At 38.0% G+C, this 26,335-nt stretch overlaps 2 protein-coding genes across 10 annotated transcripts in view; both read left to right on the top strand.

Annotated features, from left to right (window-relative positions):
* Positions 1–19,489, top strand: part of LOC103044346 (cAMP-specific 3',5'-cyclic phosphodiesterase 4D) — a 140,264-nt gene extending 120,775 nt beyond the window's left edge. For all 9 annotated transcript variants that reach the window (XM_007233147.4, XM_007233143.4, XM_007233145.4 and 6 more), the window contains 9 exons: positions 5,926–6,019; positions 11,134–11,306; positions 11,472–11,570; positions 11,671–11,835; positions 11,924–12,023; positions 12,730–12,884; positions 13,514–13,636; positions 13,740–13,922; positions 14,771–19,489. In XM_007233147.4, coding sequence (XP_007233209.3) covers positions 5,926–6,019; positions 11,134–11,306; positions 11,472–11,570; positions 11,671–11,835; positions 11,924–12,023; positions 12,730–12,884; positions 13,514–13,636; positions 13,740–13,922; positions 14,771–15,202 — 1,524 coding nt within the window. In that variant the 3' untranslated portion in view covers positions 15,203–19,489. The remainder of the gene's footprint in view (positions 1–5,925; positions 6,020–11,133; positions 11,307–11,471; positions 11,571–11,670; positions 11,836–11,923; positions 12,024–12,729; positions 12,885–13,513; positions 13,637–13,739; positions 13,923–14,770) is intronic.
* Positions 19,490–21,833: 2,344 nt separating this feature from the next.
* The window catches only part of rab3ab (RAB3A, member RAS oncogene family, b), a 47,676-nt gene continuing 43,174 nt past the window's right edge, over positions 21,834–26,335 (top strand). Inside the window, exon 1 of the mRNA XM_007233142.4 lies at positions 21,834–21,940. The gene's annotated coding sequence lies outside the window, so the exon portion shown is untranslated. The remainder of the gene's footprint in view (positions 21,941–26,335) is intronic.

Genomic DNA, 26,335 nt, shown 5'->3' with positions numbered 1-26,335 from the left:
ACCTAAACACTCCTCATTTCGAGACCACCACGCCCATCAGTGAAGATATATTCAAAAGCATTGTTGCTATTTAAATTACCCCAACAGAAGGCATGAAAATAGACTGTTGGTAGGGTGTAAGATAGCAATTAGCATTGCAACGTGCCTTTGAGAGTGCCAGTTGAATTGCTCAAAAATTTAATAATTTAGAACTGGAACAAAATCTTTTAGGCTATGTACTTTTGACAGATAATTAGTTTAATAAGTGTAAGTCTGGCGATCTAAATCAACACTGCACCAGTTAATCTGCAGTGTTTAAACACTGACGAAATTCAGTGAAATCCATATATTGAGATTTTTGGATATTTAAAATGTAGACATGGACTTGGACATGCATGCAGCTATTTTTATCTCTGGTAACATGGTATCTATTTTTGGATCAACCCCATTTGCATTGGCTGGTCTCCTCTCATGCCCATCCCCCTCCACGCTTCCTTGCACATGCAAATGCTAACACACTACATACACACACATGATTTCCCAGTCGTGTGCTGGGGAATGTGAATGAGCACAGCAGTGTGGATCTGATGTCATGAGGGACCACCACAAACGCTCTGATTGGCTGTCTCAAAGACTGCATGGCTCCTTGACTGGACGAGCGTGAGTCTGAGGAACTCCTTGAATCGGAGGCACACACTTTCCACACATGCATGCATGTAGTGACGTGGGAGGGCTGAAATGGAATCACTGAAAACGATTTGGTGCTATAAATAGAAACCATCACAACAGTCTCATTCACATGCACCCTGAATCGCATACAAACTGTGTCAAGCACCTTGAACACATCTCAAGCCAACACAGTGGAAATGCTAAATAGGTTCTAGGTTGTTCTTCATGCATCAGCTTATTGTGCTGGGTTCCCAGTATTTCTATTGCAGTAATTTGGTAATCTAGTTAAGGTAGCATAAAATTGATAAATACCATATTGGACCCTGGTTTTTACACACTGCTTTTGGATAACTTTATGTAACTTCTGGTGCAAATATTCAAACAGTTCAGCTTGGTTTGATGGGATGTGATCATCCATCTTCCTCTTGATTATATTCCAGAGGGTTTTAATTGGGTAAAATCAAAGAAACTCATTATTTTTAAGTGGTATCTTATTTTTTACAGAGCTATATGTCAAATAGACAGAGAGTTATTTGACTACTTGTCAGTGATTGACAAGTAAAGTAATTCAATGATGCTTCAAAGCTGAGTATTATTTTATATTATTAATACTCAAGAACATATTTTTTAATTTTTAGATCATGATGTTTATTAACTTTAAGCTTATTCTTACAGCAGTCTGTATGAGGATACATAGATGTATTAGATGCATTGTATTAAAACGTAGATTATACTAATTTACACTCATTTATAAGCATAAAACATCTGCAGGAATATTTGCCTACCCACACTTCTGCAGTCTCAGTGTTGTGAAGGCTGATTTCATGAAAAGATTACGTGATATGGTGCATACCTTTCCACCGTATTCATCTTTTCTTTATTCTTATTCAGATCATGGAAGCTGTTGTGCGGCTTTTGCTTCTTCATCACTTCATCAAAACCTCCTCTAACATTCATTCTTATTCCTTTTTCCACTCTCTCTGAATGGAGCTGCGCTTCTGCTTCACTCTGCCCATTTTACACACATGTATGCGAGGCACGCACATACACACATGCACACACACAGACACACACACACCAAGCCCCACGTGCGTATACTCACCTACCTCCACGCTCAGCGACCAATCAGATGCCGACTTCAGGCTCAGCCTCTGTTGTCAGGAGCGGCTGATTGGAAGCTGTCCAGCATGCGGTGTAAAGCTGGGGAGGAGGGGATGGGGGTCTTCATAGTACTCCCTCACTCTGTATTTACACACACTGCAGGGAGGCACGCGCTGTTCAGCATCATCGTATCTCCTCACACTGCCTCACTGTTTGCGCTTTTGATGCTTGCGTCCATTCATTACCATTATTCATCACACGGCTGCAGGAGCACGTGCCATTCAGCTGGAACTGCCTTTACGTTGGTCTTGGATTACATGCTCCGTCAGACTGCAGTGGAATTCCAGTGATCAGACTCTATAGACTGTTCCTTATGTGTCCAGCATGGCTTCACACGTGCCTGAGTACCACAGGCTTACCTTTTGTTCTCTGCCAGTCAGACTTTCACTCTGGTAAGTGCAACAGCAGCATCCATTCGTGCAGCCTTTTTGTAATAAAGTAAAGTAAAAGTCAGGTTAGAAAAATAATCATTAAGCTCCTTTTTTAATATGAGTTGTTTTTCAGACCAGAGATTGATTTGCATATCTTCTGTAAGCTTTCACATTGTTGGATAGCCAAACATCACAGGACTGGATTGGATGCCGCACCCTTGAAGCAGACCCAAGGGTTGCTCAACAAGTCGAGCATCACAGCATGCAGAGCTTTAACTCACAGAAAGACGTCTTGCAGTATTATTGTTCTGCTTATTTGCTAATTACTACTTATACTACTTCGTGTTAGTTTACAACAAATACTATGTGCAACACATTTTTAATATACAGCTCTGGAAAGAAAAAAATAAGAGACCACTTAATGATGATGTTTTTCCTGGATTTTACCAAATTGAAAACCTCTGGAATATAATCAAGAGGAAGATGGATGATCACAAGCCATCAAACCAAGCTGAACTGCTTGAATGTTTGCACCAGGAGTGGCATAAAGTTATCCAAAAGCAGTGTGTGAGACTGGTGGAGGAGAACATTCAGAGGAATGCTTGAAAACTGTGATTAAAAACAGTGTTATTCCAAGTATTGATTTCTGAACTCTTAAAACTTTATGAATATGAAATTGTTTTCTTTTCATTATTTAAGGTCTGAAAGCTCTGAATATTCTTGTTATTTATGCCATTTCGCATTTTCTGCAAATAAATGCACTAAATGACAATATTTTTGGGGGGATTTTGCTATAAATAGCAAAATCAGAGAAACTGATTCAGAAAATAAAGTGGTCAAATTTTCCAGAGCTGTATTTGTATGTACAGTCGTATTTGCACTATATAGACTAAAGTAGTAGGATGCATGCTAATTGATTGTTTATTCTGAACAAACAAATAGTCATAGATTTTTATCCTGCTTCTGTTGAGTAGAGTAACTGTCTCTACTGTGTAGGAAAGACTTTCTACTCCATCTTGGAGCATTGCTTTGAGAATTTGATTGCATTCAGTGACTAGGTCTGCAATAGTCAGGTCAGCACACCTCCCACCACGTCATCACCAACTCCCCAACTGATCCCAAAAGTATTGCATGGAACACAGTTAATGCTGGGGCTGTTTGTTTGTTTGTTTGTTTGTTTGTCTATTGGCAGTACAGGGGTTGGAGAAGCTGCATGTGTGTGTTTGTGCATTTGCACATCTGTATCAACAATGGTTGTCACCTAAAATAATTGAGTGCATTTATTAGAAGGATTGTCAACAATCATTTGGACATATAGTGTGTTTGTAGATGCATGTTTTCAGCTCTTTATAGTAACCAAGCTTCCTTGGTCCCTATAAAGCGGGGAATGCTACAAAATCCAGACTTTGACAAAGTCTTATACAGCTAATGTAACTAACAACTAATGTTAGATGTATTCAATGGTAATACAGCACAGAGGATGAGCTTCAAACTTGTGTGTGTGTGTGTGTGTGTGCGTGCGTGCTCGCGCTCCTAGTTGTAAGACTTCCCCTCTCATAGCCACATGCCTGATTACATAACAGCCTCTGCATAGATGCAGAAGGTTCATTCATTGAACAGGCATTCCTCTCAGACGCCTGTGGAGTCTTAATCAAGGGTCCTGCCTCCTCACACAGCATCCACTGTGTACATGCGGACAGCAAGAGCTCTGCTGCTTTTTCTTATAGCTTTACATGTAAATGTAAGCCTATATTCACTGTTCAGGTCACAATTCTCCTGAACGCACTTATAGTAGAAGCCAGTTGACAGATTGGCATGTGTCCATTTGCTGATATATATATGTGTTTTCAGTCAACACAAGTATCTGTACAAGGATCTAAGTACAGGGAAATTATCTATAGGATACAGATACAGTAAATAGAGATCAGGTTACAAACTGCAAGGACATTCCTTTAATGGTAATAGTAGGAGGTTTTAGATGGCCTAAAGCTGTTCCATATAAAAACACTGACCAAATGATTGCGTCAGTGTTGAGTGTTGGAGAGTAAAAAAAAAACTCATACTGAACACAACATTTTGTATTCTTTGTGTTTTTATCCATTAATGTATGCTCACTACAATACCCAGCATTCTTTAGGTGCTTTATGTGATTTATGTACATCAGACAAAATTGGGAATCCCCTACACAGGGATGAAGATATACTTACTGCTAGAATAGCACAGCTTTTCATCAAATGTTTGCTTCACGGTGCTTATAGTTTTTCAGAAGCTCCTCCTACCTTCAAGCTGCATCATTAGTATGGGGTTTCCTGTTCTTAAACCTAGAAAACCATGCACTAGAGATATTATTGCACCACTATAGACAGTGAATGTCATGTTTACCACATATGTAGCATTAGTTTAAGGTCTCATCTGAGCCAGTGTCTATTTTAATATGTGTATTTTATGTCCTGTGTATTTTATGAATTTTAAAAACTGTGTACACATTGGAGTTAATAAGATAAGATTAATACATATGTTTTGTTTTGTAACTGTTGTGAAGTTTAAAGATTGTTTTTGAGATCTGTAATAGAGCATAATACAGTATAGCAACTAAAATGTCCTCTGATTTTGTATTATTCTATTTTCTTGTTCTTTTTGTCAGCTTTTTACTGCAAAACTGCCCACATTTTTTATATATTAACGCAGCTCCATCAATAGTTTGTTTGGTCTGACTGTTATTAAGCTGTTATTTTGCTAACGTTTTTCCCACATGATTGATTGTGCATCCTCAAGTTGTCATTATGACATTAGTAAAGTTTGACTAACCACTTGAAGTACCACAGCAACCACTTGGCAACACCTAATCAACCATTTGAGTCACAAAAAACAACCATCTTGCATACCATAGCAACATTCTTGCAACCAGTTAGAAAAATCACAGTAACCATGTGGGATGATATAGCAACCATTTGTTAACACCATTTCAGACACCTAGCAACACTACTGCGTCTACCTAAAAGCACCATAGCAACCAAATCTGTTACAGAAACAACCACCTAGCAACACCACGTTAGAAACAACTACTAACTAACCACATGAAGTACCACAGCCACCACTTGGCAACACCTAATTAACCATTTGAGTCACAAAAACAACCATCTGGGATACTATAGCAACATTCTAGCAACCACCAAGCAACCAGTTAGAAAAAATCCCAGCAACCACCTGGGTTAGCAACCTAGCAATACTACTGCATCTACCTAGCAGCACCAAAGCAACTAAATTTGATACAGAAGCAACCACCTTGAAACACCAGATTAGTATTGGTTGTCTACTCACATGAAGTACCACAGCAACCACTTGGCTACACCTAATCAACCATTTGAGTCACAACAACAACCATCTGTGATCCTATAGTAACATTCTAGCAACCACCAAGCAACCAGTTAGAAGAACCCCAGCAACCACCTGGGTTGACATTTATAGCATCCACTTAGTAACACCCTTTCAGCCACCTAGCAACACTACTGCTTCTACCTAGCAGCACCATAGCAACCACCTTTGATACAGAAGCAAGCAACACATAGCCAAGCAACCCCACAGCAACAGCCCAGCAACTACCTACAAAGTGGGGACTGAGATTCCTACAGGAAATGCCATTTTTTTGCTTACAGCTAATTGGAATATTGTTATCACTTTTTACTACCTCACTGTCGTAACTGAACTGTAACTAATCCACTGTTGTGTTGTGTCTTGTGTGCAGTTTAAAAGGATGCTGAACCGAGAGCTGACGCAGCTGTCAGAGACGAGCCGCTCAGGAAACCAAGTGTCAGAGTTTATAGCAAGCACATTTTTAGGTGAGTCTCAATTTGACTTTGACTGTAATGATCATTTTAAATGCTCATTTAAAAGTCGTTCTGTATTAGTATAAATATTGACAAACTAAAAGGAATCGTCCAATCATAAAACAGTAAATAAAAACAAATCTTTACTAAGTTACTAAGACTACTGTTCCCATTCACAGTTTACTATTTGTTTATTTGAAATATTATATGACCACATACATTACTATAGCTTTAGTAAGCATACCCTAGTATCACTTTATATATAGTGTCTCAATAACCATGTAATTACACAATAACAGTCAGGTAATTACAGTGTAACTACTATTAGTGTGTTTACTGTTACAGCTGCTTTACAGTAGTAAAGCCTGTGTGATTACACACACAAAGTGTATTTTAATAGTTGTGACAAAAGAAGCAGCAGGTTATATAAGGGACAGTATTATTACATTATGCCTATTTGTATTTGCAGAATGGTTGTTTAACCTTATATAAACACTATGTAATAATACTTATATATACAGTTCTGGAAACAATTAAGAGACCACTTCAGTTTCTCTGATTTTGCTATTTATAGGTACAGTGCCCTCCATAATTATTGGCACCCCTGGTTAAGATGTGTTCTTTAGCTTCTCATAAATTGAGTTTTGTTCAAAATAATATAGGACCACGATGGAAAAAAAAGAGTAAAATACAACCTTTAACTCAAGTGAATTTATTCAGTAGGAAAAAAATCCCACATTAAGAAATAATTATTTAACATCAAATCATGTGTGCCACAATTATTAGCACCCCTGATGTTAATACTTTGTACAACCCCCTTTTGCCAACAAAACAGCACCTAATCTTCTCCTGTAATGTTTCACAAGATGGGAGAATACAGAAAGAGGGATCTTTGACCATTCCTCTTTGCACATTCTCTCTAAATCATCCAACGACCTGGGTCCTCTCCTCTGCACTCTCCTCTTCAGCTCACCCCACAGGTTTTCAATGGGGTTGAGGTCTGGGGACTGAGATGGCCATGGGAGGAGCTTGATTCTGTGTGCGGTGAACCATTTCTGTGTAGATTTGGCCACATGTTTAGGGTCATTATCTTGCTGAAAGACCCAGTGACGCCCCATCTTCAGCTTTCGGGCAGAAGCCACCAGATTTTGTTTTAAAATGTCCTGGTATTTTAGAGCATTCATGATGCCATGCACCCTAACAAGGTTCCCAGGGCCTTTAGAAGAGAAACAGGCCCACAGCATCACTGATCCCCCGCCGTATTTCACAGTGGGCATGAGGTGCTTTTCTGCATACTCAGCTCTTGTGTTACGCCAGACCCACTTAGAGCATTTGTTGCCAAAAAGCTCTATCTTTGTTTCATCTGACCAAAGCACACGGTCCCAGTTGAAGTCATAGTACCGCTTAGCAAACTCCAAATGTTTGCGTTTATGATTGTGAGAGAGAAATGGTTTCTTCCGTGCATGCCTCCCAAACAGCTTGTTGGCATGTAGATAGCGCCTGATGGTTGTTTTGGAGACTTTGTGACCCCAAGAAGCTACCATTTGTTGCAATTCTGTAACAGTGAGCTTTGGATAACTTTTTATTTCTCTTATCATCCTCCTCACTGTGCGTGGTGGCAAAATAAACTTGCGTCCTCGTCCAGGCTTGTTTACCACTGTTCCAGTTGTTTTAAACTTCTTAATAATTCCTCTGACAGTAGATATGGACAGGTGTAGGCGAGTAGCGATTTTCTTGTAGCCATTGCCTGACTTGTGAAGGTCAACACACATCTGCCTCACTTGAATGGTATGTTCCTTTGTCTTTCCCATGTTGAAGATAAATGGCCTCTGTGTCACGTCATATTTATACCCCAGGGAAACAGGAAGTTGTGAATTACTAATTAAATGTTCCTACATACTCTGATCAACTTCGTAAACTACTGTAGAAGTGACAGAAATACTTTTATTAAATTTATTTCCTAAGAATTGTTAGGGGTGCCAATAATTGTGGTACAGGTGATTTTATGAAGAATAATTATTTCTTAGTCAGGGATTTTATTTCCCCCTTAAAATTTACTTGAGTTAAAGGTTGGACTTTACTTTTTTTCCCATCGTGGTCCTATATTATTTTGAACAAAACTCAATTTATGAGAAGCTAAAGAACACATCTTAACCAGGGGTGCCAATAATTATGGAGGGCACTGTATATGTTTGAGTAAAATGAATATTTTTGTTTTATTTTATAAACTATGGACAACATTTCTCGACATTTCTAATCTTTAAGTGGTCTCTTTTTACAAAAATTGAGGAATGTTTACTTTCTCTTCTTTTTGATGTCAAAGTTTAATTTCTTTAAGACATCACAGCTGTTTTATTTTCTATGGACAAAATACACAAGCTGCATGTTCAGCTAATAGTATTAATTTAGACATTAACAATGCATGTAATAACAGTGTAACTACTGGTAAAGTGTGCATTGTTACAGATAGCAGATTTTGTGTATAGCGGATCTGCAGAATATGTTATTCATCTTCCCATAATGAAATCTAAATAGTGATTTTAAGTAATCAAAAACAATCACAGCCAAAATTACACAACACACAAAAGCTGTTGGGAGAAATACACACTTTATAAACTTATTCTACACACACTGTCCATGTAAAAATTCACACACACTATGCCATAGTAAACGCAAGTCAAAATTGATGCTGACACATCAATTGTAATAAATATGTAACAATGCATAATTATACTTTAACTATATGGATTGTTAATGTGTTACTACACAGTTGCTAGAGACACTTATTAAAATATGGGCCCAATATCACAGTAATCAAATAATTTTAGAAAATCAAAATATATATGTAATGTCCAATCAAAAAACAAATTTTTTCATCAATTGCCAATTAAGATTCAAATTTTCCAACCTGTCATTTTCCACCCTATTGTCAAAATAATTAAATATCAGTCTTTAAAGTTCAAAGATATAAGACACTGACAGACACAGTATCCTGGCAATGACCCATGAATACCAACAGTTCCACAACATTTACACGTTATAGTAATAATCTGATAACTACTTTGTGTTTGTTCTGTTAGGTGTTCAGTGAATGTGTGTGTGTGTGTGTGTGTGTGTGTGTGTGTGTGTGTGTGTGTGTGTGTGTATTGAACAGTGCTTTCTTAAATTACTTGACAATAAAATTTCTTTACACAATCTGAATGATCTTGCTAGAAGTGTTATCAGCACATATCATGAAGCACGTAGGTGTGAGTAAACAGAGGAGCGCTCTGGTAACATTCCTCGACACATTGTCTGTCGTTGCCATGGGGACTGTAATATTGCCTTCAGGCTGCGTGTGCGTCAGTGCGTGTTTAAGTAATATTGTGACAGAGGCGAGCCGTGCTGGACAGAGAGCATCCGTACATGATTTTACCATTACCTGGATACCAAAATCCGTCGCACTGGTTTATACAAAGAGGAAAATATACAGCTCTGGTGAGAGGAATGAATATATGCTGCTAAATCTATGGCTTTTTACATATTTGCTACTGCTTTGTGACTGCCAGCATTCTGTGAATGTTTCTAATGTTATTTTAACAGGGTATTTGCAGATCCTTAAAATGTTAGAAATTCTCAGGTAAATTCATGACTTGCTTTAATCTGGCAGAGACAATTCTGTAGGCAGAGGAGCTGTAGTAATGGGGGTTAGATAACCCCAGTTTTACACTGGACCCTATTTCCAGTGTTCAAATATGAAAAAAAAAAAACTTAATAATGGTGCTGTGTGCTTTGTACCATTTTGTTACTTGTTATTTCATTTTGTGTGGGGGGCAATCTTATTTTTTTTTAAACAATTAAGTGTGTTTTTCCCCAAAGGTCTTACTGCAGACAGTAAATATAAATGTAGTATTATGTTTGCACCAGTTTGTTATTGCATAAATCTACTCATAACTAGTAATACAAAATGTCTTACATTTAATTTCTACATACCTGCAGATACCCTGCAAATATTTCAGTTTTATTGTTTCACCTTTGGATAATGGCAGCTGCTTTTAACTTTGCATGATCATTATACCACAAACAGAAATGGTTTAGACTGACCTACAACTCTGGGAAAAAAATAAGAGACCACTACAAAATTATGAGTTTCTTTGATTTTACCAAATTGAAAACCTCTGGAATATATTCAAGAGGAAGTTGGATGATCACAAGCCATCAAACCAAGCTGAACTGCTTGAATCTTGGCACCAGAAGTGGCATAAAGTTATCCAAAATCAGTGTGTAAGACTGGTGGAGGAAAACATGCCAAGATGCATGAAAACAGTGATTAAAAAACAGGATATTCCACCAAATATTGATTTCTGAACTCTTTATTTCTGAAACTTTATAAATATGAACTTGATTTCTTTGCATTATTTGAGGTCTAATAGCTCTGCATCTTTTTTGTTATTTCTCATTTTCTGCAAATAAATGCTCTAAATGACAATATTTTTATTTGGAATGTGAAGGAATTGTTGTCTGTAGTTTATAGAATAAAACAACAATGTTCATTTTACTCAAACATATACCTATAAATAGCAAAATCAGAGAAACTGATTCAGAAACTGAAGTGGTCTGAAATGTATAATGTATAAATTGTATAATTAAAAAAAATTATAATGTTAATTTGGCAGTACTTAAAAAAATAATTAAATGCTCCAAAGTAACTTTTAACTGAATTCTATCTCTCTTTTACATTAGCAACTAGGATTTTTTTAAATACATGTTAGAGGGACGACTATAAGCATGTGGGGGCAAGTCTTAATGAAAAGCACACTCCAGTTCAATTGTACTTGTTTTGGGGGTCCCTACCCACTACTGCTTAATATATAGGGTAAAAATAATTTTACAGATGCAGCTGAACTCAGAATTTCACCTCTTGGGGGCGCACTCCCTCATGGTTGAGCCAGCAAATGTATAGCAGGAGTGTGTGTGTGTGTGTGTGTGTGTGTGTGTGTGACCAATGTGTTAAACTATACAGAGTTTACTCTGATTACTAGGGTTGCATATGCAAATTAATAATGTATTTTTTCTCCTTTTTCTTAGTAAGATATGGAGAGTGATCTCTGATCATTGCTGTGTGCTTGTGTTTGAATGTGTTTTAGAGAAACAGCACGATGTGGAGATCCTGTCTCCACCACCGAAGGAGAAGGAGAAGAAGCGGCGGCCCATGTCTCAGATCAGTGGTGTGAAGAAACTGACTCATAGTCCCAGTCTGGCCCCCACCTGCATCCCTCGCTTCGGGGTCAGCACTGAGCACGAGAGCCTGCTGGCCAAGGTCAGTCACTCATTCTCCAGATACTACACAGATTCAAAACAGATTCAAAACATTCCTCTTCCTCTGCCAAAACCTGTTTGTAGTCCGCCGTTTTAATGATTAGTTAGGCAGATGTGGGAAAATTTGAACACAAAAGATGTTTGACCACAGGCTTTCTGATTTTAGGAGGTTGAAGACATTAATCGATGGGGCTTAGATATCTTCAAAATAGCACAGCATTCAGGGAATCGCCCACTGACGGTGATTATGTACAGCATTTTTCAGGTATGGAGTTTTCAAGTTTCAGCACTATTGTACTATGTTTGTTTTATTTATATTTGCTTATTGTAGTCTTATTATATGCCTTATCTCATCTACTCTCAAGGAACGAGACCTGCTGAAGTCCTTCAAGATCCCAACAGACACTTTCATCACCTTCATGATGACTCTAGAGGACCACTACCATGCTGATGTTGCCTACCACAATAACATCCATGCTGCTGATGTAGTGCAGTCCACGCATGTGCTGCTCTCCTCACCTGCTCTAGAGGTTCCTTACGTTCTTTACTGTTTAATCACATAACGTTACGTGTTACTGCGACCACATAATGTTTACCGTTTACTGCTCTTCATTTCAGGCCGTCTTCACTGACCTCGAAATTATGGCTGCTCTGTTTGCTAGTGCCATTCATGATGTTGATCACCCTGGAGTGTCCAACCAGTTCCTCATAAACACCAGTACGTTTTTTTATACGTTTTGTTGTTGTCTTGTGGTCATTTTTTAGCACTGGCAAGAAGTTTTTGTTCAATAGTGATTAAGCAAAACACTGCCTGGCCAAAAAGATAAATATATATATTAATATTTTTTGGACCGCCTTCAGCTTTGATTGAGGCGCACATTCGCTGTGGCATTGTTTCAATAAGCTTCACAAGATTTATTTTAATCCAGTGTTGCATTAATTTTTCAATAAGATCTTCTAGCTTTGATGATGGTAGAGTCTGACCACTGCACAAAGCCTTCTCCAGCACATCCCAAAGATTCTCAATGAGGTTAAGATCTGGACTCTGTGGTGAACTCTCTCAATCCATGTGTGAAAATTATGATCTCATGCTTTTTGAATCACTCTTTCACAGTTCAGGCCCAATGAATCCTGATGTTGCTATCTTGTAATATGGCCGTGCCATCAGAGAGGAAAAAATCCATTGATGGAACCTGGTCTACCTGGTCTATATTCAGTATATTCAGGTAGTCAGCTGACCGCATTCTTTCAGCACATACTGTTGCTGAACCTAGACCTGACCAACTGCAGCATTAACCACATAACATCACATCATTTGCTTAGTTAAATCCAGGTGGCCAGGCAGTGTTTAATCAGATTTATGTGACCTACATGTGACAGTTTACTTCAAGTAGCTTAACGTCCTCTGTTCTTTGTCCCTTCAGACTCTGAGTTGGCGCTGATGTACAACGATGCATCTGTGTTGGAGAACCATCACCTGGCTGTGGGTTTCAAATTACTACAGGAGGAGAACTGTGACATCTTCCAGAACCTGAGCAAGAAGCAGCGACAGTCGTTGCGCAAGATGGTTATCGACATGGTGAGACACTGACCGAGACCTGATTGAGGCCCTGTCCACATCAATCTGAGTATTGTTTATTTTGTGTGTATATTTACTTCTTATCCACATGTAAATAAATGTATATATATTTTTTGGTCTCTGAACACAGGGCTCACCGGGAGATTTTTGAAACCTCTGATTTCAGTGTTGTCATGTGAATGGTTAAAAAAATGGAGAAAAAAACATGTTAAAATGCATGCATATTTCTGGCTGAAACAAGCATATCTCTCTACACCCTATAAACGTAATGAACTAGATAAAATGACAATGTCTACATGCAGATAGCTCTAGATTTTAGATTTCAACCTGTAAATACTGTTATATTACAAATATATAATGCTCTGTTAGATCAAGAATCCATAATTTCCCAAATGTCCTAAATTTGAACATTTCTTAATTATATTTTTATGTCTCTACCATAGTTATGAGGTACCAACACACAGATGATTTTATTTATTTATTTTTTTATTATTAGAAAAGCTTTGAAAAAAAATTATCTGTATATATGTAGACAGGGCTAAACCTGCTCAGAGCCACTAAATCTTTCATTATTCTTACCATACGGCTGTGATGTATTTTCGAAAATCTGACATTTGACTTCATTGCAGGTGTTGGCCACAGATATGTCCAAGCACATGAATTTCCTGGCAGACCTCAAGACCATGGTGGAGACCAAGAAAGTGACCAGTCTTGGGGTGTTGTTGCTGGACAACTACTCAGATAGAATACAGGTCAGATGTGTGGCTCAGATTGGTGACTTTACATACTCTGATGTAGCTTTTGTTTTTTGGCCACTATTGTCATCATTGTCTCTCCACCATTCTGTGGCTACAGGTTCTCCAGAACATGGTCCACTGCGCTGACCTGAGCAACCCCACCAAGCCTCTGGAGATCTACCGGCAGTGGACTGACCGAATCATGGTGGAATATTTCACGCAGGGTGACCGAGAGCGAGACAGAGGCATGGAGATCAGTCCAATGTGTGACAAGCACACTGCCTCAGTGGAGAAATCTCAGGTACAGAACAACATGACTGCTAACGGTCCATCTCTTCTGTTTTCTTCACTGTTTTATAAGCGCCATTCACTTTATGAACCCAGAAAGAAACAACCAACACTTTAATTGTCCAGTATTACTTTGATAAGATCCTGCAGCTAGTGGACATACATTCCTCTGTGCTATTCTTGCTTTCAGAATGTGTAGCTCAAGAAATATGACTATAAGATTGCGAGCGTTAGCATAACAAGCTAAAACTGTAGCAGCTCAGCGGAGCCTCATGCTGTCCTGCTTGGAAAAACATAAGAACAGAACTTCTGGAGCTTCTGCTGCTGCTGCTTACAATATAAGTAACTATAGCCCTGTTTAAATATATTAATACTGTAACTTGAAGGATAGTTTTAATGCACACTGAATTGCACTGTCTAACATTTGAGAAATATCTCTTTTGAATACCTAAACATTGAGTCTAAGGTCTAATAAGGTCTATTGTTTTCATTCTTTAGCTGTATTTCTGCTAATGAAGTCTGATTTCTTCATATATTGTGTAATTTTGTGGGACAAAGTAAACCCAATAGTAATCAAAGCCTTAATTTAAACTCAAAAACCTATATTTAAGCCCTGTCATACAAAAAAAATGATAATAAATAATAATAATAATAATAAATACTGTGGTATACCTTGAAACTGTCAGAATCTTGAATAATACTGTGATATGCATTTTTGGTCTTATAGCACAGCACTAATTTGAAATAAATTACCACTACAAGAAAATGCTAGATTCATGTATTTTATGAACATGAATGAATCTTTATTAACTACAGTACAGTCTTTTCTCTGCAAATTTATCACTGTGCCTCTGCCTGTAGGTGGGCTTCATTGACTACATTGTGCATCCTCTGTGGGAGACGTGGGCTGACCTGGTCCACCCCGATGCTCAGGACATTCTGGACACACTGGAGGACAACAGAGAATGGTACCAGAGCATGATCCCCCACAGCCCCTCCCCCACGCCTGAGGAGCAGGACTCGCAGGGCGGCGGCAGTGGCTCTCTGGGAGCTGGAGGAGCCGGAGGAGAAAAGTTCCAGTTCGAGCTGACGCTGGAGGAGGAAGGCGAGTCGGATGCTGAAAGCCCTCCAGCAGCGGAAAGCTCCAGGAACCCAACGGACAGCCTTAATCGAGCCCCATCGCCTCACCCCAGCCAAACTCTCGGCCTAGCCGCCATGTCTGTGCGGAGCCCGAGCCATAGGACGTTATCTCCCGACACAGCGGACAGGGACAGCAGCAGAGAACGCGATTAAGAGACTCCAACCAGGCACGTAGCATGGCCTGAAACCAGCACTGCTGTCCTCCTAATTACGTGTCTCCAGAAAAATGACACGCTCTGAATCTGTGACGGCCCGAATGTGGCTGTAGCCACCTCCTCCTAGTGAACAACTCACACAATACAACACCAGAGACAACTCCTCGTTTCACTTTCTCCTCGTCAACTAGTTAGACGCTTTCTTTTCAAGCCAAAAAAGCCTTTTTAGTCCTGGTTTCTTATGACGCATTCATGTCTAGACTAGGGCGTCCTGTAAAAAAAACCCGACTTGACCATGCTGTGACTGAGAGACTGCTGACCGATGTTAAGATGAACCAGCCTCTTTGTGGTCTACTGACAAAAGCAAGGAGTCCCTCTGAGAAAGAGTCTTCCTTCAAACGATGCACACAGCGTCTGTAGAGGAAAGTGCTTGTGGTATTTGTGGTAACCTTACAGGGTCTAGGATCTTTTGCACCGTACGGTTAGTTTAGGAATATAAGATATTCATTTACCTTGTGAATAATTCATTTAGCACTCATTTGTATTTTTTCGATACTTTTTAGCCGCTTGGAAGTGATCCGATGAATGAGCAGTGACAGTCATACCAAATAAGAAATTGAGAAGAGACAAAATTATGACACTAATAACCTCAGGATATATGAATAATGATTTCATTTTTAATGTAGCAGGGTACCCCTGTATGTTACCCAATGTGATTTTACTGTCGTAAAAACGTTTTTAAAAAAATTACACGTAGGACTTTGCATAGTAAATTGGACACATTTTTATGTATGAGCGCTTAAATGTCTTTGGCTTTGTTAAGTGAATGGGGATGGTAAATAGAGCCACTGCATTAGATGGTACAAAAATCATGCCAGGAGAGCTGCTTGAGCTATTTAATTTTATTTATTTATTTATTTATTTTAAGGCGAAAATGTTCATGGCATGTAAAGCAGATCGCATTTTTTTTTTACATTTTATTTGACTCAGATTTTTAGAATTGTGAGTAGTAGTAATAGTTTAGTTAATAATTGAGTTATAGTAATGTAATTCCTGGGTGGCCTGGTGGTGTAACAGAGTTGGGGGTTCTGGGTGTTCCTGCCTTTCACCCAGTGGTTCCGGTAAGGCTACTGAACCCACAACTACCATGACCACGAGCAAAACAGATTAAATAGAACATTCATAAATGAATAAACAGCGTAACAGCATATTAGTTTCACTTATGTTTCACTATGTCACTGATTAACACGGATATGGATATCACTATCGTTTGAAATGGCTAATCCCATTAAAACAACGGTTCTTTTGTTTCTTTTTTGCATCAAGAGCAGATTTGCCAGTGGACCACTATATCTAAAGCCTGTGAAAATATGATCTACTGTCTAACAGAACAGAGCAGAGTTCTGTGGACTAATGAAATGGCCAGTACTGGTGCACAGACGTACATTTATGATTTATGTTTGCATACAATGAATATTTTCACCACAGTTTCCTCTGATATGATTTTGGTGCTCTCTGATGCAGTGACTCATACAGGACTGTGAGTGGGGTTAGAAACTCCATTGAGTTCTCTATGGAGATCTCTCCGTGACCCATTTTACACCTAAAGAATCTGCCAGTGATAATTGTTTGTGTATAGCTGGGGTGAATATCCAGGGGTACCAGTTTGTGTCATTTTCTCAACTTAAAACACCACTTACACTCATGTTTGTACGGTTTGTTTTATTGTTTTACCTAATGTCCAGTTTTGCAGTTCTAATCAGATCGGATGATTTAGATAAAGGTGCGTCAAAGGGTTCTTTCAAAAAACAAAGAATCATATTTGGTTGCAAAGGAGTTTTAAGAGTGTTGAGGACCTTTGTTTGCTCAATAATCACTGTTCTTTTCTGAATTGTTCACTTTTTATAAAATCAAAAGTGGTTTATTGGGGGCTTCACGTGGCTTAGCGGACCATCAGAAGCCTGAAGTCTGAGACAGCACAAATGGCTATGCTATCTTTTTGTGGGTGGATAGTGTTCTCTTTCCACATCACCAACATTGTGATGCTGGTCAGCACAGGCATCTGTTGGCTGTTGTATCAGAGCTAGGAATCTGATGCTTTCCTTAGAGTGCGTTGGCTACCAATTAAAATTTGGTTCATACTAAGTGGGTGGGTTAATTGGCTCAGCTAAAATGGAAAGAAATTGGGTTTAAAACAGTTTTTTTTTCTATGGCATCACCCAAAGAACCCTTTGTAGCACCCTTATGTATTTTATTATCAGGAGTGTGCACTGAATCTGATTCAGATGTGTCCATCCAGACGCATGCCATCACACACTGTCTGTTGTGTTTTTGTTAGTAGTACTGTTATTTTTGTAACAGTAGCTGTTTCAAGGTAATATATTTTATTCCTGTGGAAATGACAGTACATTCAACGCATCACTTACACTGCCTCGACTGAGTGTTGGCCTCGGTTAAGTGTTGTCAGATAGTGGCTTATGATTTGATCTCACCAGTTTGTTTGTTTTGCTTTGTTTTTTATATGTAATCTAGGACTACTCTAGGCATCTGAACCACAGATTATTACAGTGCTTTTAAAGGGCTAGAGACAAACCAGGATGTAAGAAACAGGACTGAATGACTCTCTCCCTGCTGTCTGGTAATATCTATACTTTTACACCAGGTTACCAGGTTAGTTATTTTTTCAGCACACACACATGTAAGAATTTTGTCTTTTAACATATTTAAATAGAATAGAAAGATTTGGTCTTCCCTTGAGCAATATTGAGAGATTAGGTAAAGACTAAGGTTTCGTGGAAAGCACCTAGACAGAAAACAAGAACTCCTGAAACAATGTGCTTTGACCTTAATTGACGTTAAGTCAAATACAAAAATGCATATAAAGATATTTTAATATTTTTAGAGACTTCTTCACCGATCTTGTGGTCTGCTCTTTGACATTTTGATTAGTATTAAACTATTTACCAATCAGATTGGAAAATCTGCTCTTTTAACAAATAACATTATATTATCCATCTCTTTTTTATTCTTATTTTTTTTTATTAAAATACCTAAAATTGCTTTATTTTATCTGATTTTTATTTCTTCATTCATGAAAAGCCCTTTAAAAAAACAGGGCTCCAACAGGGTCCAGCAGACTAAGGTGCTGCCACTATGGTTCGAATCCCTTGACATGCTGCTTGACATCAGCAGCCAGAGTCTGAGAGAGCACAATTGGCCTTGCTCTTTCTCTCCCCACATCCACATAACTTCCAAGGTAATGTTTGTCAGCACAAGGCGTCTGTTAGCAGATGTATCAGAGCTGGGGATCTGGTGCTTTCCTCTAAATGCACTAGATACTAGTTACAATACTAAAGAAAATAACTGATTATCACAATAGGAAGAAATGGTTGGTAAATGGATATTTGTTAGAAGATTGTTCAGTTGTATGTCCTTCATCTCTCAGTATTGTTCAAATGAATGTCAAAAAATGGGGGGAAAAGACATAATTAATTGGGGTGTCCTAATTTTTTCACATGACTGTGTCACATGGGAATTTCTGGCAAATTGTGCATAGATGTGAGTAAATAACTGTGTGTGGCTTCCTGCTCAGTGATTCTGGATCTACCACAACTCTGACCAGTAGATAGAGACAAGAAGCTAAATTAATTAATTAATTAATAAATACATACATAAATACGACACACAAAATCTACACATAACAGCATAAAAATCATACTTTTTTTGTTAATAACTAACACATGGTTATTACTGTTATTTAAAATGGTTACCACTTTTCTTTTCATCAATAAGAGCAGGAAGCCCTTTTGACTTTAAATACAGGAAACACTAAACTCACTGTTTAATCCAGAGCCTTTGCAAACTCAGCACACTACTGTCTTCACTCAGCTAAGACCTCCTTCAGCCTTAAAGCAGCACAGTGGGAGAGAGCTTCAGAGCCAGGGTTCAGAGGGCACATAGGCTGCGCCGTTTCTCTAGTATTTATTTTTTTTTTTTTGCAATGTCGCCTTTCTGTCTTTTTCATCTTTACTGATGTGCCAAGCGTGCTATTTATTCCCTGTGCTGATAACGTCCAAACCAAGGCCTGTTCCTGTTCCATTCATTTGTCGAGGAAATTGTGTCTTTTGATCCGGGGAGCCCGAGTGCTCTCTTAGATAAAGGTGTTTTTGCCACTCCTGTGCGTGTCCACGTGTACCTCTTCATTTGCCACTTTTTAAAGCCAAAACCTCCAGATTAATTCAGGTTGCTCTCTAGAAACCAATGTCAATAAAAAAGGTTACTCTGACGGCTGTGTGTGTGTGGTTTCATTAAGATGTAAAAAACCCAGATTTTAACCAAAATATTCTGATATCAGGACTTTATTAAAACTGTTTGATACTGAAAAAAGAAAAAACAAATGTTAAAAATGTATGTATCAACATAACAAAATGGATGTTTAATTTTCTAATAAGCATTAAGAATACAATTTTTATATGAACTGCTAAATCGTGTTTTTGGATCATCATTACAAAGTTTTTTTTTTCTTTTTTTTAAAGAAGACCTATTTAGGAAGTAGGCATAGAACTAGAGTGTAGTATTATGGGCCAATTCATTTTGATGGGACAAAACAGTTACAAATACATAATAACATGAGCTCCTTTAATTTGCACAACAATCAAATCACATCTTGAAATTGGAATTAGCACATGTTTAAACAATGAAAACAGCTTGTTATAAGATTTGTATTATTTGATTCTATTTATTTGTTCACTAGTACATCTATTTCCACTTTCATGAATTTTCTATTAAACGTTGGATTTAAAACTATAATGTCTTGCTATAATTGAGACATCCAGATACAAAGCCGGCCTTTACAAGGCTTATATTGTACTTTTTGCTGTCCACTTACAGTCTTAGTCTCTTCGGGTTAAATTATTTTGATTTTCTTAGGTAAAAATAAGTCAACAAATCTAAAGTATATTTTGAATTGGAAACGTATCGGAATACAAAACAACATTTACCTACAGTTTAATGCAGTTCATATTTGAGCACTACTGCTTACATGTTTTTTATTATAATCAGACCTGCCAATATATACTCATTTTGCGTAAGGGGTATGCATTTTGACCCCCTCTCTCCCTCTCTTTGAGCTGAGGGTAGAGTCAGCAAAAATCAGGGGGTTTAGTGTCGGGGTTTAGTTGTTTGTTTTAAGTAAATAATAAATGCCTTGAATATAAAGGTTCCATTAGTATATTAAGTAAACAAACTTTATCCTTTAAGAAGCGCAGGCTAATACAAAATAAGACATTTTAGAATAATAGAAAATCGCTTATTTGTGTCAAAATAGTTGTTTGTTGTGGACTGGACTGTATAGTTGTTGTGGTTGGGGTGTGTGATGATTTGTACTCAAAAAATTATTTCAGTGTTGGCAGATCTGTATAACTAGAGTGTATTTACATTCCTTATATCTTAGACAAATAAAGAAAGTGTTGCATTAGCCTACATGGGAAGGCCGATTTAAACACTGGGTGGCGCCAAATGCTCACACATTATTTTAGATTCGGTTTTGTGTGTCAATTGGAAATGGTTTCCAACTTTCAGCCTCTCAAATATTTTTTTTGCCCAGAATTATAGAAAGGGCATAAGAGAAAGAGGAGATAATGAGCCTGCACGATTCCAAAACGGTCAGTGTAACGTTTATCAGTTTAATTTTCTGACCGTGTCAAGCTAAATTCGAGAATAGAAAATTGGATATAAAACATAATCATTATATATATATATATATAAATATATATATATATATATATATATTGTTATTCAGTAGAGTGAAGAAGAAACGTGTTTTATCCTTTTTTTTTCAATTATCAAGTTTTTCATATCGGTCTTTAACAAACAGAATTTTAAGAAAAATGAAAAGTCTTCTCTCGATTTTCAGATTTGTCTATTTTTGTATCTTGCAACACGAATCTGGTGGTAAAATCCAACTTGCAAAATGCAAAAACTGAAAAATCAGAAAATAAAGACTTTTATTTTTATTTTTCATGAAATTCCGATTGTGAGGGACTGAGATGAAAAAAATGGATGAAAACTATTTCTTGTACACTGCACTACATTAAAAAAAATTAAATAATGAGTTTTTACATCAAATTTTCTCTTTTTGCATTTAGCTTAAAAGATTCAGGAAATGTAATTTTTAATAATCGTTACACTGACCCCAAAACACACACGCATACAAACATCTCAAAATACCCTGTACTAAACGTGTGCCTACACTAAAACACACACACACACCATTCATAAAAGCACTCAGAACTTTTTTTTTCCCATATGTTTCCTTGTTGTATTTCCACGTGACTCCTGCTTAAACATGATCTTTCTGTTCACCTGGGCTCACTGTTCACCTTCGCAGCCTCACAACACGCGACTGACTACACACGAGTCAACAGATGATTTTCTACGACTGTTCAACTGAACTGATGATCAATAATACAGTGGCTCCAGCCAGGCTCCACTACATAATGCATGACGAGCCTGCGGCGCTACCGCTGTCCGAATAGCTCCTCACATCAAGAGGATCGCTTTAGAGAGCCGTGCCGAGACGCGATTGGCTCGCCGGCGCTCCGAGCCACGCCCCCCGCGCTGCCTGCGGCTCCGCCCGTTCGGTGCGTCACACGCCCGTCAAGTGACGTCGAGGGTTCTGCAGGTGCTGGAAGAGGCGCAGCGTTGGCGTAATTCACACGTTAAAACATCTCCAGCGGTAAGGAAACGCTGTAATATCTCGATATTATTCGGTGTGTTCGGTCTGTGGGGGGGTCTGCATGCGGCGAGGGGGTGGTTTGGGATGGTGGTCGAGCTAATTTTCGATTTAGAGGGAAGAATAACCTTCATTTGACATGGAGAGAGGAGCATCCTATCGGGCTGTGTTGGGCTGTATCCACATCTGCTCCATCCGTATAAGCGCACTGTGTGCTGTCATTGGATAGGAGCGCTAGCTGTAGGTGTAGCTATAGCGTATTTATGCTTTTTCTAATAGTTCTCGTCGTTTTTTATTGGTTTATTTAGCAGTGCTTATGTGTGTGCGTGTTTTGTAACCTGCCTGGTCGATTATTCGAGGTCCTGAATGGGATTGGGAGCAGAACCAGGCAGAATATTGCATTTTGCCATATGTTCACTTGCTTGCTGTTATATAAGAAACACCAGCAGGGTTTTTGTGTTGCTGCTACCGCTGCTCTTATCGTTATTTGTTGAATTAGCTAAATGGGAATGCAGTGATGTGTGTGTGTGCGTGTGTGTGCCGTAAGGTGCCCGGCCCAGATGAAGATTACGTGGAGCGACCCCCACCGCCATCATCCGCCCTATAACAGCTCCATTTTCAAACGCACAGCAAACGCAGCTCCTCTCCCTGACAGCCTGCCTTTCTCTATTTTTCTATCATCCCCCTCTCTCTTCTTTCCTCTTTCTCTCTCTCTCTCTTTCCCTCTTTTCCATTTACCCTGTATTAAACTGCATTTCCTGTCTTTATAACTGCTGCAGTAGCTCTTTTTCTCTATTGCTCTGCTTTAGCTATAAGGCCTCTCAGTAATAATCCTAATAATATTAATATTAAAAAGCACTAAAGCTGTAGATATATATCCCCATGTAGCAGCTGCTTATTGCACATCAACGTCCTTCCAAGGTAGCTCATCAAATTGGTTGGATGGATTGGTTATATTAACCTGATTCCGTCTAGCTAGCTGCTATTATTAAGGGTTATGTGCTAGAAAACTGTATGCTGTTAGGGGGAGTGGATGTATAAAGATTTATAGATTTATGGTGCACTATGTAGTAATAATGACACTGAGAGAAAAAAGGCTTTAAACATATTCGCACTTCAAATTATCTGTGTATTTATGTTCATTAATGTTTCGTTTCCCTTTCTTGAATTGTCTGCTGTCTGCAGTCCTTTTTTTAGGCCTTTACCTTTAAAAAGGGTTGCACTATACATTGTTTCAGCATCGTAATCGCTGAAGGTGCAGTCACTGTTCTCACTGTTGTCTATTTTTCCATTCATATCTGATAGCGAAGATAGATTATACCTGGACAGAATTAAAAATGCATTATTAATTAACATGGCATGGATTATTTCAGATTTTTCTAAATATCACAGATATTTATTTTAGGGTATATTCTTGGTGATATGACAAAAGATTAATATTAAATTTTATTAACATTTATGATACGACACCTCTAATTGAGATTTTAACCAGATTGTAATAGAAGAAAATCCAACATATCATGATACTAATATTGCACTCCTTTTATCCAGAATTGAAGTAAAATAAATTATACTGGACATATATAATCTGTCTTTAGTAGATATTTAATGGAAAATGAGAGCAGTGTGAATTTCCCTTGTGCTACAAAAAATATACTACTACAAAAAATATTCTGCTACAAAAAAAATTCTACAATGATATCACAATATTTCAGGGTATTTTTGCGATAATGATATTTTAAAATGTTGGTGATAATATTGCATTTAATATTATATGGCACACCCTTAATCACAGTGTATATTGCAGAAAACAAAATATTAAAATGTCAGTTATTTCCAATATTGTGCAGCCATACTAATATCCATTTGCTACTTACACAGTAATTATTTTTCTCCTGAGTGTAAAAACAACCAAAAGACCATTGACTCACAGTGTGAGAATTTGTGCGGATGGAGGCCAGTCAACAGACACACGCTTCAACATACAGTGGTGTATATTCTAATTAGGCTAAGAGCAAAAAGATTTAAAAGGAATATCCTAGATCGTTGCATGCTAGTAGCAGTCATCTACTTTGGCTTGACTGCATTGGTCAACAATTGTAGTAAATTTCCCTGTATGTAAAAAGAACCAAAAACCCACTGACTCAAAATACGTTTATGAAGAAAGCCAATTGGCACGTTTTCCAGTATCTGGTTCATGTGTAATTATGCTGTGTTCTATTTATCTCGGGTGTCGGAACTGGGAATGACGACACAAATTAGTTGACCATTTTATTGGCAAGGTACTTTTGTTAATGTGCAGGGTTTGCTTGTAGGGACATTCCAACTGAAATTTCCTTGTTGGAACTCAGAAGTGCCAACATCTGAGTTTTTTAAAAGAAATAATCCTGCATCTTTTATTTTATCTTTACCTGACATCATATAGCCAGTTACTAAGAATAATTTTACCACACTACCCTGTGCAGAAAAGGAACATTCAGTGTAATCCAATGCGCTGGTGCTTCATCATCTGCCCACTGGCATCTATTCTTAGAGTATTAAGAGGCTAGTCAAGTTTTTTTCCCAAAGGAATACGCTAGAGATTTTCAACTATGTATCTGTCTGCTATGGCTGTATTATAAATGCAGTTACTGCAGTCAATAATTTAGATATGCCTCTATGTATGTTAATAACTCCAACCTCCAACTCACAGAATGCTTACAATGCAATGGAAGCAAATAGTGAGGTGCTTTATCTGCACACTGGCTGCTATTTTTAGAGTATTTTAAGGTTTTCAAGGTTTCCAAAGATTTTCTAGTTTCAAATCTCTGTCTCTAACCAGTTACTTTAATCAAAACATTTAGATCTGTTTCTACTTATGTCAGAACCAGCTGACATCTGAGCTAGACCTGGGCGATATGACACCAAACAATGTCACGATTAATTGAACAGTTCTCCAACATGTTCTTTCCATGTCTCAGACTGGATAGGGCGGAGTCACGTGACTACAGACGTGTTGAGAAATGCTGCTGACACATTGATCAAATTGAAGGCCACAACTGATGTATCATTTGCGGCACTCTGTTAACCACAGTTCTCTGCACACAAAAAAGAAAAACAGTAAAACTGTAAAAATGAGTTTAAATTTAAATAAATTCATTGCCTAGCCCTAGTAGTCTATGCACTCTAAAACAAACGGAACAGACAGTCGAACTTTTGCATCATCACTCTCCACTCTGCATTATCCAAAACCTAGGGGGTTCATTGCTTTCCCCATCTCCTCACAAAATATAAAGAACCTTATCCTTTCATAGTACAAAACTTTACTTCACTTAGCTTCTTCTTAGTGCTGAAAGGCTTTTGGTAAAATGCACTACGACACTAAAGCTCCTCATTTCTCTCATCCCTGAAGGAACAGTGCTTCTCTGCAGCAGCGTTTTGTCTCACTGATAAAGTCGCTGGCTCCACATTGTGTGCGCCTCAAAGTGAGCTTCTATTTTTAGGGTGCTCCAGCCCTCTGTTATCTAGAGAAACGCAGAAATCTGAAGCACTTTGATGTTGTGCCGAGCTTTTCAACATACCAGCTCATAGTTAACTTGTTTTCTGATTTCTTTTTGTATAATCAACCATTGTGGAGGTTCTGTGGGTTTGCAATGTCAATTAGACATTACATATCAGTATAGTTGGGTGTCAGTATCAAGCGGATATCAGCAGAAAATGCTCAGATCGGATATCAGAGAGAAGAAAAGAATGAATCTGATCCTGTAACAGATCTAGACTCAAATTGCACGCAGAAACACTGTGTCATTACATGTTGTTAGCTGTGTGTTTTGTGAGGTAGTGGAGTACTTGTGTAGTTTGAGCATGATAGCCTACTTATAAAGGCTCATCTCTGAAGAGTATTCCTCTTCAAAATGTGCTGTTGAGTCCAAACGCACAATGATATCAGAATTATATTGTTATTGGCCAACAATTGATTTTTTTTATAATCATCTGCATCAGGCCGGCGCCTAAATTTGCCATATTTATTATATGTTGGAAACGTATCAAGCAAAACTGGCTGCACTAATACAATTGCTACAACTACTACTACTTTAAAATCCATTGTTTTAAGCTCATTTCATTAAATCTACTCTTTTATTAACCTGAGAGCAATCTATGTAGGACAAGTTAGCTAAATGGGAAACCAAAAAAGTTTCTCAGGAGAAACATTTTATTAAACTTTTTGCATTTAGTATGATTTGTAAGGAAAAATAAATGTTACATTGGTTTTTAAAGTTACCAGGGTGGCTAGTCTTTCTGAAAGTTATAATTATGTATATTGGCAGTGGTAGATATATAAATGTGTAACATGCAATATTGTCATCGGCCCAGAATCACCACATCATTGCATACTTACTGAAAACCAATGCATTTATA

Source organism: Astyanax mexicanus, chromosome 16, assembly GCF_023375975.1.
Source record: "Astyanax mexicanus isolate ESR-SI-001 chromosome 16, AstMex3_surface, whole genome shotgun sequence".
In the NCBI taxonomy this organism is placed as follows: Eukaryota; Metazoa; Chordata; class Actinopteri; order Characiformes; family Acestrorhamphidae; genus Astyanax; species Astyanax mexicanus.
This window is presented reverse-complemented; position numbering and strand designations above follow the sequence as displayed.